Source organism: Podarcis vaucheri (assembly GCF_965113315.1).
Source record: "Podarcis vaucheri genome assembly, chromosome: 4".
Taxonomy (NCBI): Eukaryota; Metazoa; Chordata; class Lepidosauria; order Squamata; family Lacertidae; genus Podarcis; species Podarcis vaucheri.
In genome coordinates this window covers 77,324,566-77,338,676 of record NC_138762.1, presented here as the reverse complement: position 1 = coordinate 77,338,676, position 14,111 = coordinate 77,324,566, and the positions used below count along the sequence as shown (strand labels likewise).

Below are 14,111 nucleotides of genomic sequence, written 5' to 3'. Positions count from 1 at the left end.
TCCACCAGAGGTGAAAGAATGTCCCTTCAGCCTCCTTACATTTCCAACATTTATTATCAGACAGGTGATATATTTTTGCAAGCTTGACTGGGGTCATGTACCACCTATAAATCATTTTCATAATATTTTCCTTCAAGGCATTACATGCCGTGAATTTCATTCCGGTGGTCCATAACCTTTCCCAGTCCTCAAACATGATGTTATACCCAATATCCTGAGCCCATTTTATCATGGCTGATTTGACTGTCTCATCCTGAGTGATTTTCTCTTCAACCTGCCCTCCATCCTCTTGCAGAAAACTCTTTGCCTGCCCTGCCCGTATCTCGTTTTTGCTTTTTAATTCCACACACGCACCCTTCGGACTTCATGGCAATCGGGCGCGCGGGTGAGTTTCCTAAGAGAGTGAGGACCCCCGCCTCCTCCCCACCTGCTCCCTCGCCAGCCAGCCAGCCGCGCGCCCTAGCCGGAGAGCCCCGGCCGTCCCCGTCGCGCAATCGGCTGGATCTCCCTTCAGCAGGCCGTGCTCACAACTCGGCCCAGGGACCCCCAGCAGTGGATCTCCGGCTCAGCTGAAGAATCCGGCAACAAGCCCCCTCCTCCCCAATCGCTCCGCTGAAATACGCTCCAAAACCCCCCAGATAGGCCGCTGGCCGCCAAGTCTTGTGGCGCCCTGAGCGAGGGTCTCTCCCCAACACCGCCACCTCGAACTGCGTTCTCCCGGCTACCCGAGCGAACCAGCGGCAGGACCCCGGTATGGGCCCCCCCAATATTTTTTATAAGTCGGCGCCCCTGCCGAAGGTGGATGGCCTGAAAACATTTTCTTGATTAAGCTTCCTTTCTGCGGCATTTAGCTTAGCATTACACTTCAGTATTATTGCTTGATGCTTGTTTTAACATGGAAAGTGCCACTTGGTAACATAATTACCATTCAGAATATCAGCATGCGGGTTTTCCACCTCAGCAAGCTATTTCTGTGTTTTTAAATTACTCACGTCATTTGGTAACAAGGTCGCCCTGCTCTTCAGTGATTAGTGAAGAGAGACATTGAGTTTCCGGACTGTAATTTAATTCTGTTCCCTGCATCTACCATTTAACACTGAGTTTATACTTCACAGTCTTATTACATTAAATGTTAATAGGATATTGGCAGCGACTAGAGAGTAGACTTCTTGCAAGTCTTCCTCCCCCCCCTTTAATGTACCTTATATCCTCACAGTTCGTTTACACCAGTACAGTAATAGTATTACGTTGGGATCAGTGTGGATACAAATATCTGTACATTCAATTGGCGGAAAAAGACAACTGAAGCTGAGGCGGTGGGGGGGCGGGAGGAGATTGCCTTCTTGATGACATGTGTGGATGAATAAATAATAACAGCACTGCCTAAAAATAATTACGACTCCCTTAATATTTATTCCCTCCCAGGAAAGAAGAAGTCTAAGTTTAAATCTATCAAAAAGTTCTTCGGGAAAAGAAAACGGAAAGAGACGTTATCACCTACAGGAAGTGGTAGTCTGAAACAATACCAGTCTGCAAGTGACGTCACAGCTTCACAGTCTATGCATATAGATTACGATTCTGAAGATGAGCTTGAGTAAGTCTCTATAAACTTATCTTTAGCTTGTTTACAAAACAACAAATTTCCTTTTAGAAAACCCAGGTAACATTTCATAGATTAACCCCTGCAAGAGACCCTTTGTTGCATACTTCCTTTGAGAATACTGGGGATGCTGCAAATAAATTTCAGAAGGGGGGAAAGCTGCAATCGCATGCCACAGGAAGTCTTTTCTGCTTATTGCATGCTTAGCTCCTCCCTGCTTCAGGTAAACCAGGATCCTAAGCCAATGTTTGCTTTTGGCTTAGGAATAATATTTTATTTCTAACCCCATCTTCCAGGTGAGTAGGGGAGAGCGAAGTGGGTATAATTGGCTCATACTTGATGATTTATGGCTTACTGTAAAATAAGAGTGTCACAGTGACAAAGCTGAACTGGAGAGCTCTCTTAATGGCTATGGACAAATTACTATAGCTCTGTCTAACATATCTTATGGTGCCATTGGAAAGAAAAAATGATGTATATTTTTGATGCCATTACTTAGAGATTGTATCAAAATCTTTACTAATAGCTATATTATTTAAATAAGTCTCTCCCCCTCCCTCGCCAAAGAAAGCTTTCGTTTTCTACCTGTAAAAATGTTAGGCTGGAACTTTTCTCCTTGACATTTAGATTGCTCTGTGAAAGGAGTTTTTATTATGCATTCAGTCACATGGTCCTCTATGTGAGATGCCAAGTAGAGCCAACGAGACACAGGTTTTATCTCCTCTGTAAGATCTAAACCTCAGAGTTCCAGTGTACAAGAGGAAGGAAGAGGGAGCTATCAGGAGAAGGTTATAAACTACTCTCTGACTAACCAGGGAAGGAATCTTGGGACTGTGCTATTTAGCAGTCTTAAAATGTGTTTAATGGTTCTTAAAACATATTGAAAACATTATTTTTAACAATTGTATTGCGTTACCACTTTGGTGTTTGGTGCCCTGGGCTGCTTTGATAGGAAGGGCAGGATTGAAAATCAGTCAAATAAATTGATAAAATTTCAGTGAAGAGAGTGACTCAGTATTTGGCAGCTATGAAAAAAAGTCAAATTTCCTGTTGGGGATCTTGTTATTATCATAATTCCCTGATATATAGCTGTAATGTGGTTGCGCCCAGAATACCGTGTACAATTCTGGTCACTGCATCTTAAAAAGGATATTGTGAAGCTGGAAAAGTTGCAGAAAGTGGTGACCAAAAGATTCAAGCGGCTAGAGCATCTATCCTATGAGAAAAGGTTATAGTGTCTGAGGGCAGGGCTTAGCTTAGAAAAGGGTAGGCTAAAGTTGGGGACGTGATATGAGGTATGTAAGATTATGCATTATTTGGAGAAAGTGCGTAGGGATAACCTCTTTAATAATAATACTAGGAGGTTGGGACGTAGGTTCAGGTGACAGATTCAGGACAGACAAAAAGAAGTACTGCTTTGCGCTGGCCATAGCTGAACTTCCACATGATGTAGCAATGGCCACCAACCTGGGTGGTTTTAAAAGAGGAATTGATTATTGTTGGCTTCTAGTCATGATGATTGAATTATGTTTGCATCAAAGGTTGAATGCCTCCAAATACTAGTTGCTGGGGAATTATGAACAGGAAGAGTGCTTTTAATGACTGTGCTTGTGAGTTCCCTATAGGGGTCTGGTTGGGCAGTTTGGGAACAGAAGGCCGGGCTAGATAGGCATTGGTCTTGATGCAGCAGGGCTTTCCTTATTTGCCTATTGGAGGGCTACAGAAATGTCTGTTTTCAAGTAAGATCAAAGGCCCAAATCATATGACCTAATAATAATAAAGAGAACAGGAGTGCAGATGAGCGGAATCTTTTGCCTGCTCCACTGAGCTGCCAGAGCACTTGCATATGAAAGTATTATCATAGTATATCATAGTATTAAGGTTGGAGGGTATGATTCCCATGCATGTTGAGCCCCTAGCACTGCTGTTTAGGAATTCTGCACTGTGAATAAATACCTGCAGTGCTTTCCGGTGCTAATGAAGATTGCGTTACACAAGGCTCCCACTAGGGGTTGCCAAACCACAACATCAAAAAGCCCTTGGTACTCTGAATGAATGGCTTTGTTTACTGTTGGCTTGTAGGAAACCTGTGATATCCCAAAGCAGCAGCATTGAAAATGCTTTCTTGTTAAATGTATAGAAAAGGCCATAATTGTAATCATTCACAGAAATCAGTACTGCATCTCCAGTTTTTAAAACCTCCGAGCACTACAAAGAAGCTGTAATTAGAGTTATTAAAGTTAATTTGAAGTTCTGCCCTTGGGTAGAGGAATTTTCAGGGAAGCTGAGACTAGCAAAACGTCTTAGAGAGCCCCATCATTCCTAGGACATTGCTGCATTTTGTGAAAAGTGAAATTCAAAGCCAGCGTGGAAGTTTCATCTCAGGTGAGGCCAAAGGAGTTTTGCCAAGCCAAGCAAAACATTCCAGGGTGGTTCTGCATGTCCTGGAGAATTTTCTGTGCAAATTCTTTGCATTTCGGAGAAGGCATTCTTTCTTTGATTAAGCTGCTCTCCATTGATCTCAAATACACTGAACCTGCACAGGATTTTTTCCCCTCCTTATATAGCAGATCTTCCTTTCCCACCTATTGTTTCACTGAACATATTTTTAGCCATCATTGAGAGAAAAGTGACTGTTCCCATGCCCATTTATATTTTGTGTCCAACCATTTCAATAGCATCTTCATTTAATGTAGGAGCATTTAATCTAGTTCTTAATTTTGAGGAACCTTAACACAAACTATGTCCTCAGCAAAAGCATAGAGATAAGTGCTTAGTTGTCTTGGGCGTTATCCTGGGCAGCATTGCATAGCCAAATTGCTGCCCAGTTCTTTTATCTGCTACCTGTGTGGAACATAAAAAAGGTAAAGGTAAAGGGACCCCTGACCATCAGGTCTAGTCGTGGCCGACTCTGGGGTTGTAGCACTCATCTCACTTTATTGGCTGAGGGAGCCGGCGTACAGCTTCTGGGTCATGTGGTCATCATGACTAAGCCGCTTCTGGCGAACCAGAGCAGTGCACGAAAATGCCATTTACCTTCCCGCCGGAGCGGTACCTATTTATCTACTTGCACTTTGATGTGCTTTCGAACTGCTAGGTTGGCAGGAACAGGGACTGAGCAACGGGAGCTCACTCCGTTGCGGAGATTCGAACCACCGACCTTCTGATCAGCAAGCCCTAGACTCTGTGGTTTAACCCACAGCACCACCTGCGTCCCTGTGTGGAAAATACATACTTATTAAAGAGCAAGACCTTGCTTCTGGTGTTCTAAGTGTCCTTGCATAAGACTTCTAAGGAAAGTTACATTTGTGCTATGCTTTTCTGATTGTTCCATCAGTACAAGCATTTCAGCTTGCTGGAGGGACTGATCCTCACTCTCCTCCCCTGACATGCTGTTCTCCTAACCCCCACAAACCTATTTCAGGAACATGCAGGGGGAGGGGGGAAACCTCAATGTACAAGTGGAAGTCCTTGTGTAGGGCTTCCACAGATAGGAGTCATTAGCTAAATCCCACCCCCAATTTCCCTGCAACAGATGTGATTGCTAAGTGGGAAGACATTTATGTCATGTAAAAAAGCAGAGGCTATGAGGAATGAAAATCAGCAGCATAATCTCAGCTGCTACAAAACTTCTGAATGGGCTTGGCTGTAGGAAGGAAGGAAGTGATGGTGGAGAAGGGCCATAGCTCATTGCTAGAGAGCACCTGCTTTGAGTGCAAAAGGTCCCAGGTGGTGCTGGGAGAGACATCTTCCTGGAATGCTATAGAGAGCTGCTGCCGGTCAGTGTTGACTATACTGAACTAGATGGACCAATGGCCTGACTTGGTATAAGGTGGTTTCCTGTGTACCTAACTACTAAGGAAGGATGGCAATGTGTGCCCTGTGTCTCAAGCACAAGAAGGCTTGACAATATGGTACCAGTACAATGAACTCTAGTAGGGACATTGCTTTCTGAAACAGCTGCAAGCCATAATTGGAGATTTGCACCCAGAATCCCTTTCAGTGCCGCAAGATAGACTGGATTTCAAGTCTGGGTTCTCCTGTTGTTTTACAGGCATTCGCAGTGAATGAATGCAGAGTTATTCTCCAGTACTTTTGCTCCTCAAGGTCCTAGGTCACACCTCTTGGGTTTGTCCCACTGCATTTGCATCCCTTTCCAGCTGGTTTTCGGAAGGAATTGGCTCTCCCTATATGATTGTGGGATATACTTGCAGCTGGGCAGTTTTTCTTTGGCTGCTCCTCTTAGGCTGTTTGTTAACACTGCTACTCAATTTAACATATGGAATATGCTTCATTTTTTAAAAAGCTGTTTTATGAAGGCCAAACATTGACACACATGCATTTTTCGTTTGTGTTCTGTATTCTCCTAGGATGCACGAAGGTATTATGGGAAGCAGAGCCTTGTCGCATGAGAGCATTTTCATTCCTGAGACTGCACAAGAACCAACTAGACCAATCCGAGTATTTTCTCAGGAAAATGTTTCCGATCGGATTAGGGCTTTGCAGGTAATGTGAAATGTATACAATAATGTTGACTCTCTTCTCTCTCTCTCTCTCTCTCTCTCTCTCTCTCTCTCTCTCCCTCCCTCCCCCCCCGCCTCCCACCATTAGTTGTAACTGTAACTCTGGATTTGCTTCTGTATGATAGTAACATACTGTACATTTAAATTAAATATTCTCAATATAAATCAAGGATGGGAAACCTTTTCCCCCTCAAGGACAACATTCCTTTGGGAGTGGTTGGGGGCATCCTCTTTTCTCTCCCCCCTGCCCCATATTTCCCCGTAAAAATATCCTGCACAGAGTTCACATCATAAAATGGGAGTAGAACAACTTAACCTACATTCAAAAATCCGCATTACTGTAATACCGTTATCAGACAAACCTAATTATTTGGTTGACTTAATAAAGGTATTTCCCTACTGTAGATTTTTGAATATTTCTTATTCACAACTACCTTTTGCTGCTTCTTGCTTTTTATTCAAACAAACAAAATAAAACATCAAGCTAAAAGTAATAATAAAAAAACAGTCACAAGAGTTTATGACTTTTTGCTCTTTAAAAAAAAATAAAAATCCTCCTATGTTAGTGATTTGCTATGTCTAGGGGAAAGAAGGGCGCTGTGATTATGAGAACTTCTGGCTGGCTCATTTCTTCCATACAAGCAGATGCCTGTTCATGTGGACAAAAATAAGTATTGCATGTTCCAGCCATTCAGTAATGGAGAAAATACATTGAAACATGCTTGAAATTTGTCCTTGTAGTTGAAACTCCAACAGAATTGGAAATTAAGGGCCTCGTCGCCATTTGGAACGTCTTCAAAAAGAGTGGATGATACTGGGATGAGTTCAGAAGATGATGGATTACCTAGAAGTCCACCAGAAACGTCTTTACTACAGGAAATGTTAAATTCCAGTACAGCAAAGGTAGGATAAGTCAAGCATGCCATTTTCAGAATATTATTTTGAACGCGGTCATTTGTTTCATTTTGCCTTTCTGGTTGAAATTACCTTGCAATAACCTGCACACCGCCGTCATCCTGATAGAAGAAGCATTTGTAACAAAGATAGATAACAAAGATAGATAACCAAGTGTTTGGAAACATTACACAGCACCTGGTATTGTCAAGGGCAAGTTATTTTGAAGAGGGGGGAAAAGTGCATGCATAGACTTGAATGGAAGCACCAGAAGGTTTAAACGATATAATGAGTATTTTGGGGATATCTTTATTTATTGCAACATATTCTTCTAGAAACGTTTTGGTCTTTTTTTTTTTTTTTTTACTGCAACAGTGGCAGAGGAATTGCAAAAATTATCAAGAAAGAAAGATTTTGACTGATCTCAGCCTTTGTCTCTTCCCCTCCCCACCCTCGTAGAAACATACTAATGCCATCACCTTTCCCTAAAAATGAAAACACAAAACACCTCCCACCATCTTTATATTTTTCAGGATTCCTACTAATTCTTAGCATAGATTCTCTTCTTGCAACTTATATTTTCTCTAGTCCGTTTTGTGGTTTGTAAAGCATGTAGCCTGTGTGTGTGTCTCAGTGTCTCATCTCCTTTTGTCATCTATCACTGAATCTTTTCCTCATTCCACCCCACAGTTCTCTGACTCGCACAAGCATCTTAGCTCTTTGAGTTTAGCTGGAACAGGCAGTGAAGAAGAAGAACAGGTAACAATAATGATTGGCGTTTAATTGTGCATGTGTGTTTTTGTGTATCCAAAGCAACTGTTGGGTTCCTGAATCTCTGTAGCAAGGTTGCTATCCTTTAAGGGCTAATGGGCACACTGAAATGTTCAGAAAGTGCCCAGGGCGCCTGCCACAAAATGGCTGCCTTGGTGGCGTGGCATAATACAAAATGGCTACCACACCTATAAGAACAGAAAAACAGGTGATTCTGCAGAATGATGTGAACATGCTCCCCCATCAGTGAGTGGAAAATGTACATATACCAGCCACTTCTGGACTCACTCACTGTTAAAAGTTATTTGCTTGTCTCCTCAGTTCAGAATGGAAAGGAGGGTGGTTGTCAAATCCTGGCATCTGGTGAAATGAGAGCATGTTTAAGGAGTTGTGTTCAATCACACATTGTGGATTCTTTAGATACCTTTTGTGGGTGCCATTGAAAATACCGACAGGCACATGGAGTAGGGGGTTGAATCATTCTTCTCTAAAAGGTATTAATGAAGGATATTCATTTACCTTATGCATAGCAGTTTCAGCAACTGCATTATAGATACTGGAAAGTTAATTTACGTTTCATTGATTTTCATGCTTTTGGTTTTCAAGCACCATTGAATTCAGCCTCCAGGAAGAGATGGAATCGGGCAGGAAGTTGATCAGATACTACTTTTCAGTACAAAAGCAAGTCAATGTAGGGGAGTCTTAGGCTCTCGGACACCCTCCTGCTGACTTGACTTCAAATTTTACATTTGAACAGATCTAAACAGCAGTTAAGCAGCGTGCACAAGGTCATGTGTTTGGTTGTGCAGAAAAAGAGTCCCTTATTCCTTTCTTAACTGTTCAGGTGCTGTTCTTAGATCACATCCATGCATTTCAAGCACATTTAACACACAACTAAACACATGGCTTCTTCCCCCAAATAATCCTGGGAACTGTACTTTGTCAAGGGTGCTGGGAATGGTAGTTCTGTGAGGGGTGAACTACAGTTCCTATAATTCTTTGGGAAAAGCCATGTGTTCTAAATGTATGGTGTGGTTGTAACCCTAGTTAGGGATAATAATAATAATAATAATAATAATAATAATAATAATAATAATAATAATAATATTTACCGTATTTTTCGCCCTATAGGACGCACCGCTCCATAAGGCGCACCTAGTTTTTTTGGGGGGAAATAAAGGGGAAAAAAATATTTCCCCCCCAGGCGCGGAGCTGGGGCGGGGGAGGCCCGAGCTTCCCCCGACCCCAGCCCCCAAACAGGCAGCTCTCTGCAAGCCGTGGGAGCCCAGCGCTGGCTCCCGCTGCTTGCGGAGAGGTCCGCGAAGCCTGGACGCGCTGATCTCAGCGCGCGCAGGCTTCGGGATGCCGGCAACTCTCCGCAAGCAGCGGGAGCGCTCCCGTTGCTTGCGGAGAGGTCCGTGAAGCCTGGAGAGCGAGAGGGGTCGGTGCGCACCGACCCCTCTAGCTCTCCAGGCTTCAGCGAAAGCCTGCATTCACCCCATAGGATGCACACACATTTCCCCTTCATTTTTGGAGGGGGAAAAGTGCGTCCTATAGGGCGAAAAATACGGTATTCCCCGCCTATCTGGCTGAGTCTCCCCAGCCACTCTGGGCGGCTCCCAATCAAGTATTAAAAACAATACAGCGTTAAATATTAAAAACTTCCCTGAAGAAGGCTGCCTTCAGATGTCTTTTAAAGATAGGATAGCTACTTATTTCCTTCACATCTGAAGGGAGGGTGTTCCACAGGGTGGGCGCCACTACTGATCCAAACTGATCCATTGGTGATTATGACTGTTGGTTTTTGTGCCTGGGAGACTTGAATTTTCATCAGTCCCTCATCCAGCCCAACATGAGCAGGGATAATTGGAGCCAATGTTCCCACCCACAAACCTGCGATTTTTGAGTAGGAGTTGATAGGTGCCCTTCAATCAGCAACACACATAGGCAGCAGATTGAAGAGCATTTTAGCAGTCCCTTGAAGAGTTCCATTTACTCACTGAGCTGAGGAAGAGCCAGAGACATCAAGGCACATGAGAGCTGGAGGGGAGAGTGCAAAGTAGTGAGAGGTGTGTTTTTTCCCTGGAGACGAGGAAGAAAGGAAATTAAAACACATCAAGAAAAGGTTATTTAGAAATTAAGTTATTTTAAAGTGGCTTCCGAGGATAACACTTAGTAGCATTCTCCCTCACTGCTCCATATTCATCCTGAAGAGCATTGGTCCAGGATGCTACGTTTGCGAATCTGAACTTCAAACCTTTAACCGTAGGGCAGTAAACAAGCCATTTTTGCTGGTTTCCAAATAGGGGCATTGCAAAAGAGAATGAGCTTCACAGAGACATAACTGTGGATATTTTCACCCATGCGAGTGAAGTGCATATCAAACATACATCACTCTGCAGACCAAGTTTCTGTAACACCTCCAATGTAGCTATTTTCAGTAGGGGTTGTTTACCCAATAATCAATGAGAATTTGCCATGATATGAAATACTGAGTGTTGCGTATGCTTATATGAGTCAACCCACCAGCAGAAGATAAGACTAGAGCAGTTGAAATGATAAGTAGGTGCTGATTGGAAAGTGGCCCAGAAATGCATTAGTTCCTCCTGCTTTTGAGGCCTGATGGCTCGTCTTGACTGCTTCCTTCTTCCTAATTTTCACAGTACCTCAGTGCTTTAGAATCTCTTGCAGAGCATGTTGTATGTGTATGAAATGTGTTTATATATAATAGAACATGCAACTCTCTTCGTCTGGGCATGATTATGCACAATAAGACAACCTTGAGATGTTTCTAAAGGTTCCAAAGGGAATACAAAACGTAAAAGACGGAAATGTTTGACAGCTTATAGGTGCTGAGTTGTAAGCTGAAAGTGTGCTCTAACGATTCCAGTTCTAGACTCTTCTGTACTGCTGGAAGAGACCTGAAAGTCCTGAGTGGAAAAAAGAATAAAACTGACATGCAGCCGACATTGTATCCCTCTGTTATGCTGCAAGGAGAAAGGAGAGAATAAAGTTTACCAAGCCAGAGATGCGCATGAGTAAAGAAAGGCCATCCTGTATTTTATCTTTTGCAAACAGAAAATAATTTGAAATTAGTCCATAAGGGAGGGAGGAATACTGTGCCTCTCATCTCTGATGCTGCTTTTCCTAAAAGGAGACATTGGTTTTAATAATAATAATAATTTATTATTTGTACCCCTCCCATCTGACTGGCTTGCCCCGGCCACTCTGTGTGGCTTCCAGCATATATAAAAACATAGTAAAACATTAAACCTTAAGCTTGAGGGGGTTGCATAACTACAGCATGCAGTTTAAAACATTTCTCATCTTCAAAGAATCCTAGGAACTTTCGTTAACATCTCATAGAGCTACAATTCCCAGCACCCTTTACAATTCCTAGGATTCTCGGGGGCAGAGGAATGTGCTTTAAGGGGATGTTGTGTACAGAGCCCTAGCTTTATAGAGGCATTTTTTTCTGTATAATAGACTTTAGTGTAGGACAAGTGGAACCAAATACAGAATAATACATTGTGGAATGCTCCAATTCCGTTCCAACTCCAGTTTTCTTTCATTTTTTTCGCCGTCTTCACCTGGAAATCAGTTTGCATTTTGTGCCCACTGAGCACAATCAGATCTTGTCCTCCTTGGGATTCCTCCCCTGAGTGATTTTGCTCTTGATAAATCTCCTCCTTGTTTGGATGGTGCCACTCAAGCTGCAACTTGGCTTTTTAGCATATAGGATCGCATGGTCTGAAGGGACTTGATGACAACTTTGCTGAAGCTGAGCAAGTCTGGGTCTCTTTAGTCCCAAGATCGAAGACTCTTTGGGAGCCCTATGTGTGCTTCCATAGAAGAAAGGCTGGATATTAATTCAATAGGCAGCAATTCAGAAGCACTGGGGATGGAACTTGGAGCAGAAGCTGGGGTCTCAGTATAAGTGCTCTTCATTTTCGTTGTTAACTGAAATGAAATGACGGTAGTATTGATACTGCCTCTATTACCGTATTTTTCGCTCTATAACATGCACCCGACCATAACACGCACGTAATTTTTAGAGGAGGAAAATCCGTAGGCATGCCACCCGTAGGCATTTCCTCCATAACACGCACAGACATTTCCCCTTACTTTTTAGGAGGAAAAAAGTGAGTGTTATGGTGCAAAAAATACGGTAAATCTATGCACTGCATTTATGGTCCCAGCAGTGTTGGCAGCCTTATGTATTCATTGCTGTTTACATCATTTTCCTATGTGCTACAGTATGCTAGAGAGTGATTCCAACACTGATTAAATGTGTATTTAAAAATTCCTTAGTATGTTTAAATTGTGCTCTTTTTAAAAAATAAAATCTGACTCTTCCCCTCCCTCTCTTCTGTCATTTTGGGCTTCTCCTTTAGGTCACACCAAGTCCTTTGAGATCCTCTTCTGTGGAAAGCCAGCTATTCCCCAGGCAGCCAAGTGCTAAAATTATATCTCTGCAGACATCTGACTGCAATCTCTCTCCTCCTGCTGATTTCGATACTCCAGCCGAGTTTTCTTCTTGCTTGGATAATTCAGCTGCTAAGCACAAGCTTTTAGTGAAACCACGGAACCAAAGATCCAGTAGAACAAGACGACCTGCTTCGGTAATAAACCAAAAAAAGAGAGATACATTAAAAAACCATTTAAAAACATATGTTCTTTGTCCCCATTGCTATGCTTCCTTATCAGTTGTGCTTGGTGAGACCTGCATGTGTGCATATTTAATTCCCCAGAGAACAAGGGACAACAGGATAGTAGAACCAGTTTTAGCAGCAATAACAAAGGAAGTGGAGAGAATAATCAAAGGGACCCACTTTTAAAAGTTGCCTTTCCTCTTCGTGAGTCCAGAATTATTTATTGTAGCTGGAAATTACACCTATTGGGTCACTTTTTTAAAAAAAGAGTGAATGCTGGCATTCATTCTAAATGTGGAACACACACATTTCCTGCCTTGGCAGCAGTTACTTCAAGAATGTAGTGAATGTGTGAAGCCATTTACACCACACTTACGATGTAACCAAGGTTCTACATTGAAGGGCAAGAGCCCTACACATATAGAGCAGGCTTCCTGCCTCAAACATGCTCCTGGCCCTGCTGTTACCTGCACACAGGTGTAAATCACATGAAGAGGAGCTCCTGAATAGGGCTAGACATAACAAATTGAAAATAGTTTAATCCCCCCCCCTATTATTTTCTACTGTGACATCTCTGATATCTCTTCATATGTCAAGATGTCCACCAGTATTTTTGGGTCCTTTTCTTTCCCTATAATTTCTGGCATGGGAGCCGCTGCAGTGCGGATTCTTCTGATCCTACTTGGGTCACGATTAGAAGTTTCAGGATTGTGTGTGGGAGGAGCTCACTTCATAGCCCCTCCCCTTGCCAGCATTGGTCCAGTTTCTAGGAGATAGTGGCCAGACACCATGATGTACCCCAGCAGGTAGGACTCTGTGGTTAAATGTGTTCCTTTTACAGCTCAGCCCTATACCTATCAACTTGGAAGTATGGTACAATGCAAGGCCGCCTCCTCTGTAATTCTCCTCCCCCCCCCCGCCCCAGGGTGGAGTAAAGGTAAATTGTAAAAAATAAGTGTGATTCTCTTCTCCGTTAGGCTTTCAGTATAGTTGTTAGGATCCCCGCCGACGTGGGGATCCAGGGCGCAGTCCTTCAATGGCTGCGCTCGTTTCTCTCTGGTCGGGGACAGAGGGTGGCGCTTGGGGGGGAACTGTCATCCCGCCACTCCTTGGTGTGTGGAGTGCCTCAGGGTGCGATTCTCTCCCCGATGCTTTTTAACATCTTTATGCGCCCCCTCGCCCAGCTTGTCCGGAGTTTTGGGCTGGGCTGCCATCAGTATGCCGATGACACCCAACTCTATCTGTTGATGGATGGCCATCCTGACTCGGCCCCAGACACACTGACCAGATGCTTGGAAGCTGTGGCTGGATGGTTACGTGGGAGCCGGTTGAAGTTAAATCCTTTGAAGACAGAGGTCCTCTGGCTGGGACGGGACGATATGGGATTGAGGGGGCAACTCCCATCTCTTGCGGGGGTGCAATTAGTGCCAGCACCGTCCGTTAAGAGTTTGGGTGTAATCTTCGATACCTCCCTCTCTATGGAGGCGCAGATTGCAGCTATAACAAAGGCGGCATTTTTTCATCTCCGCCAAGCTAAGCAGTTGGCCCCTTACCTCTCTCGCCCTGACCTAGCCACTGTAATCCACGCGACGGTCACCTCCAGACTGGATTATTGTAACTCGCTCTACGTGGGGCTGCCCTTGAGACTGACCCAGAAACTCCAGCGGGTGC

General features: G+C 43.5%; 1 protein-coding gene across 5 annotated transcripts in view; it reads left to right on the top strand.

Moving 5' to 3' along the window:
• The window catches only part of CRACDL (CRACD like), a 65,124-nt gene that overhangs the window by 26,815 nt on the left and 24,198 nt on the right, over nucleotides 1-14,111 (top strand). For all 5 annotated transcript variants that reach the window (XM_082220060.1, XM_082220059.1, XM_082220058.1 and 2 more), the window contains exons 3-7: nucleotides 1,426-1,594; nucleotides 5,971-6,106; nucleotides 6,865-7,026; nucleotides 7,708-7,776; nucleotides 12,183-12,410. In XM_082220060.1, the coding sequence (XP_082076186.1) occupies nucleotides 1,426-1,594; nucleotides 5,971-6,106; nucleotides 6,865-7,026; nucleotides 7,708-7,776; nucleotides 12,183-12,410 (764 nt within the window). The remainder of the gene's footprint in view (nucleotides 1-1,425; nucleotides 1,595-5,970; nucleotides 6,107-6,864; nucleotides 7,027-7,707; nucleotides 7,777-12,182; nucleotides 12,411-14,111) is intronic.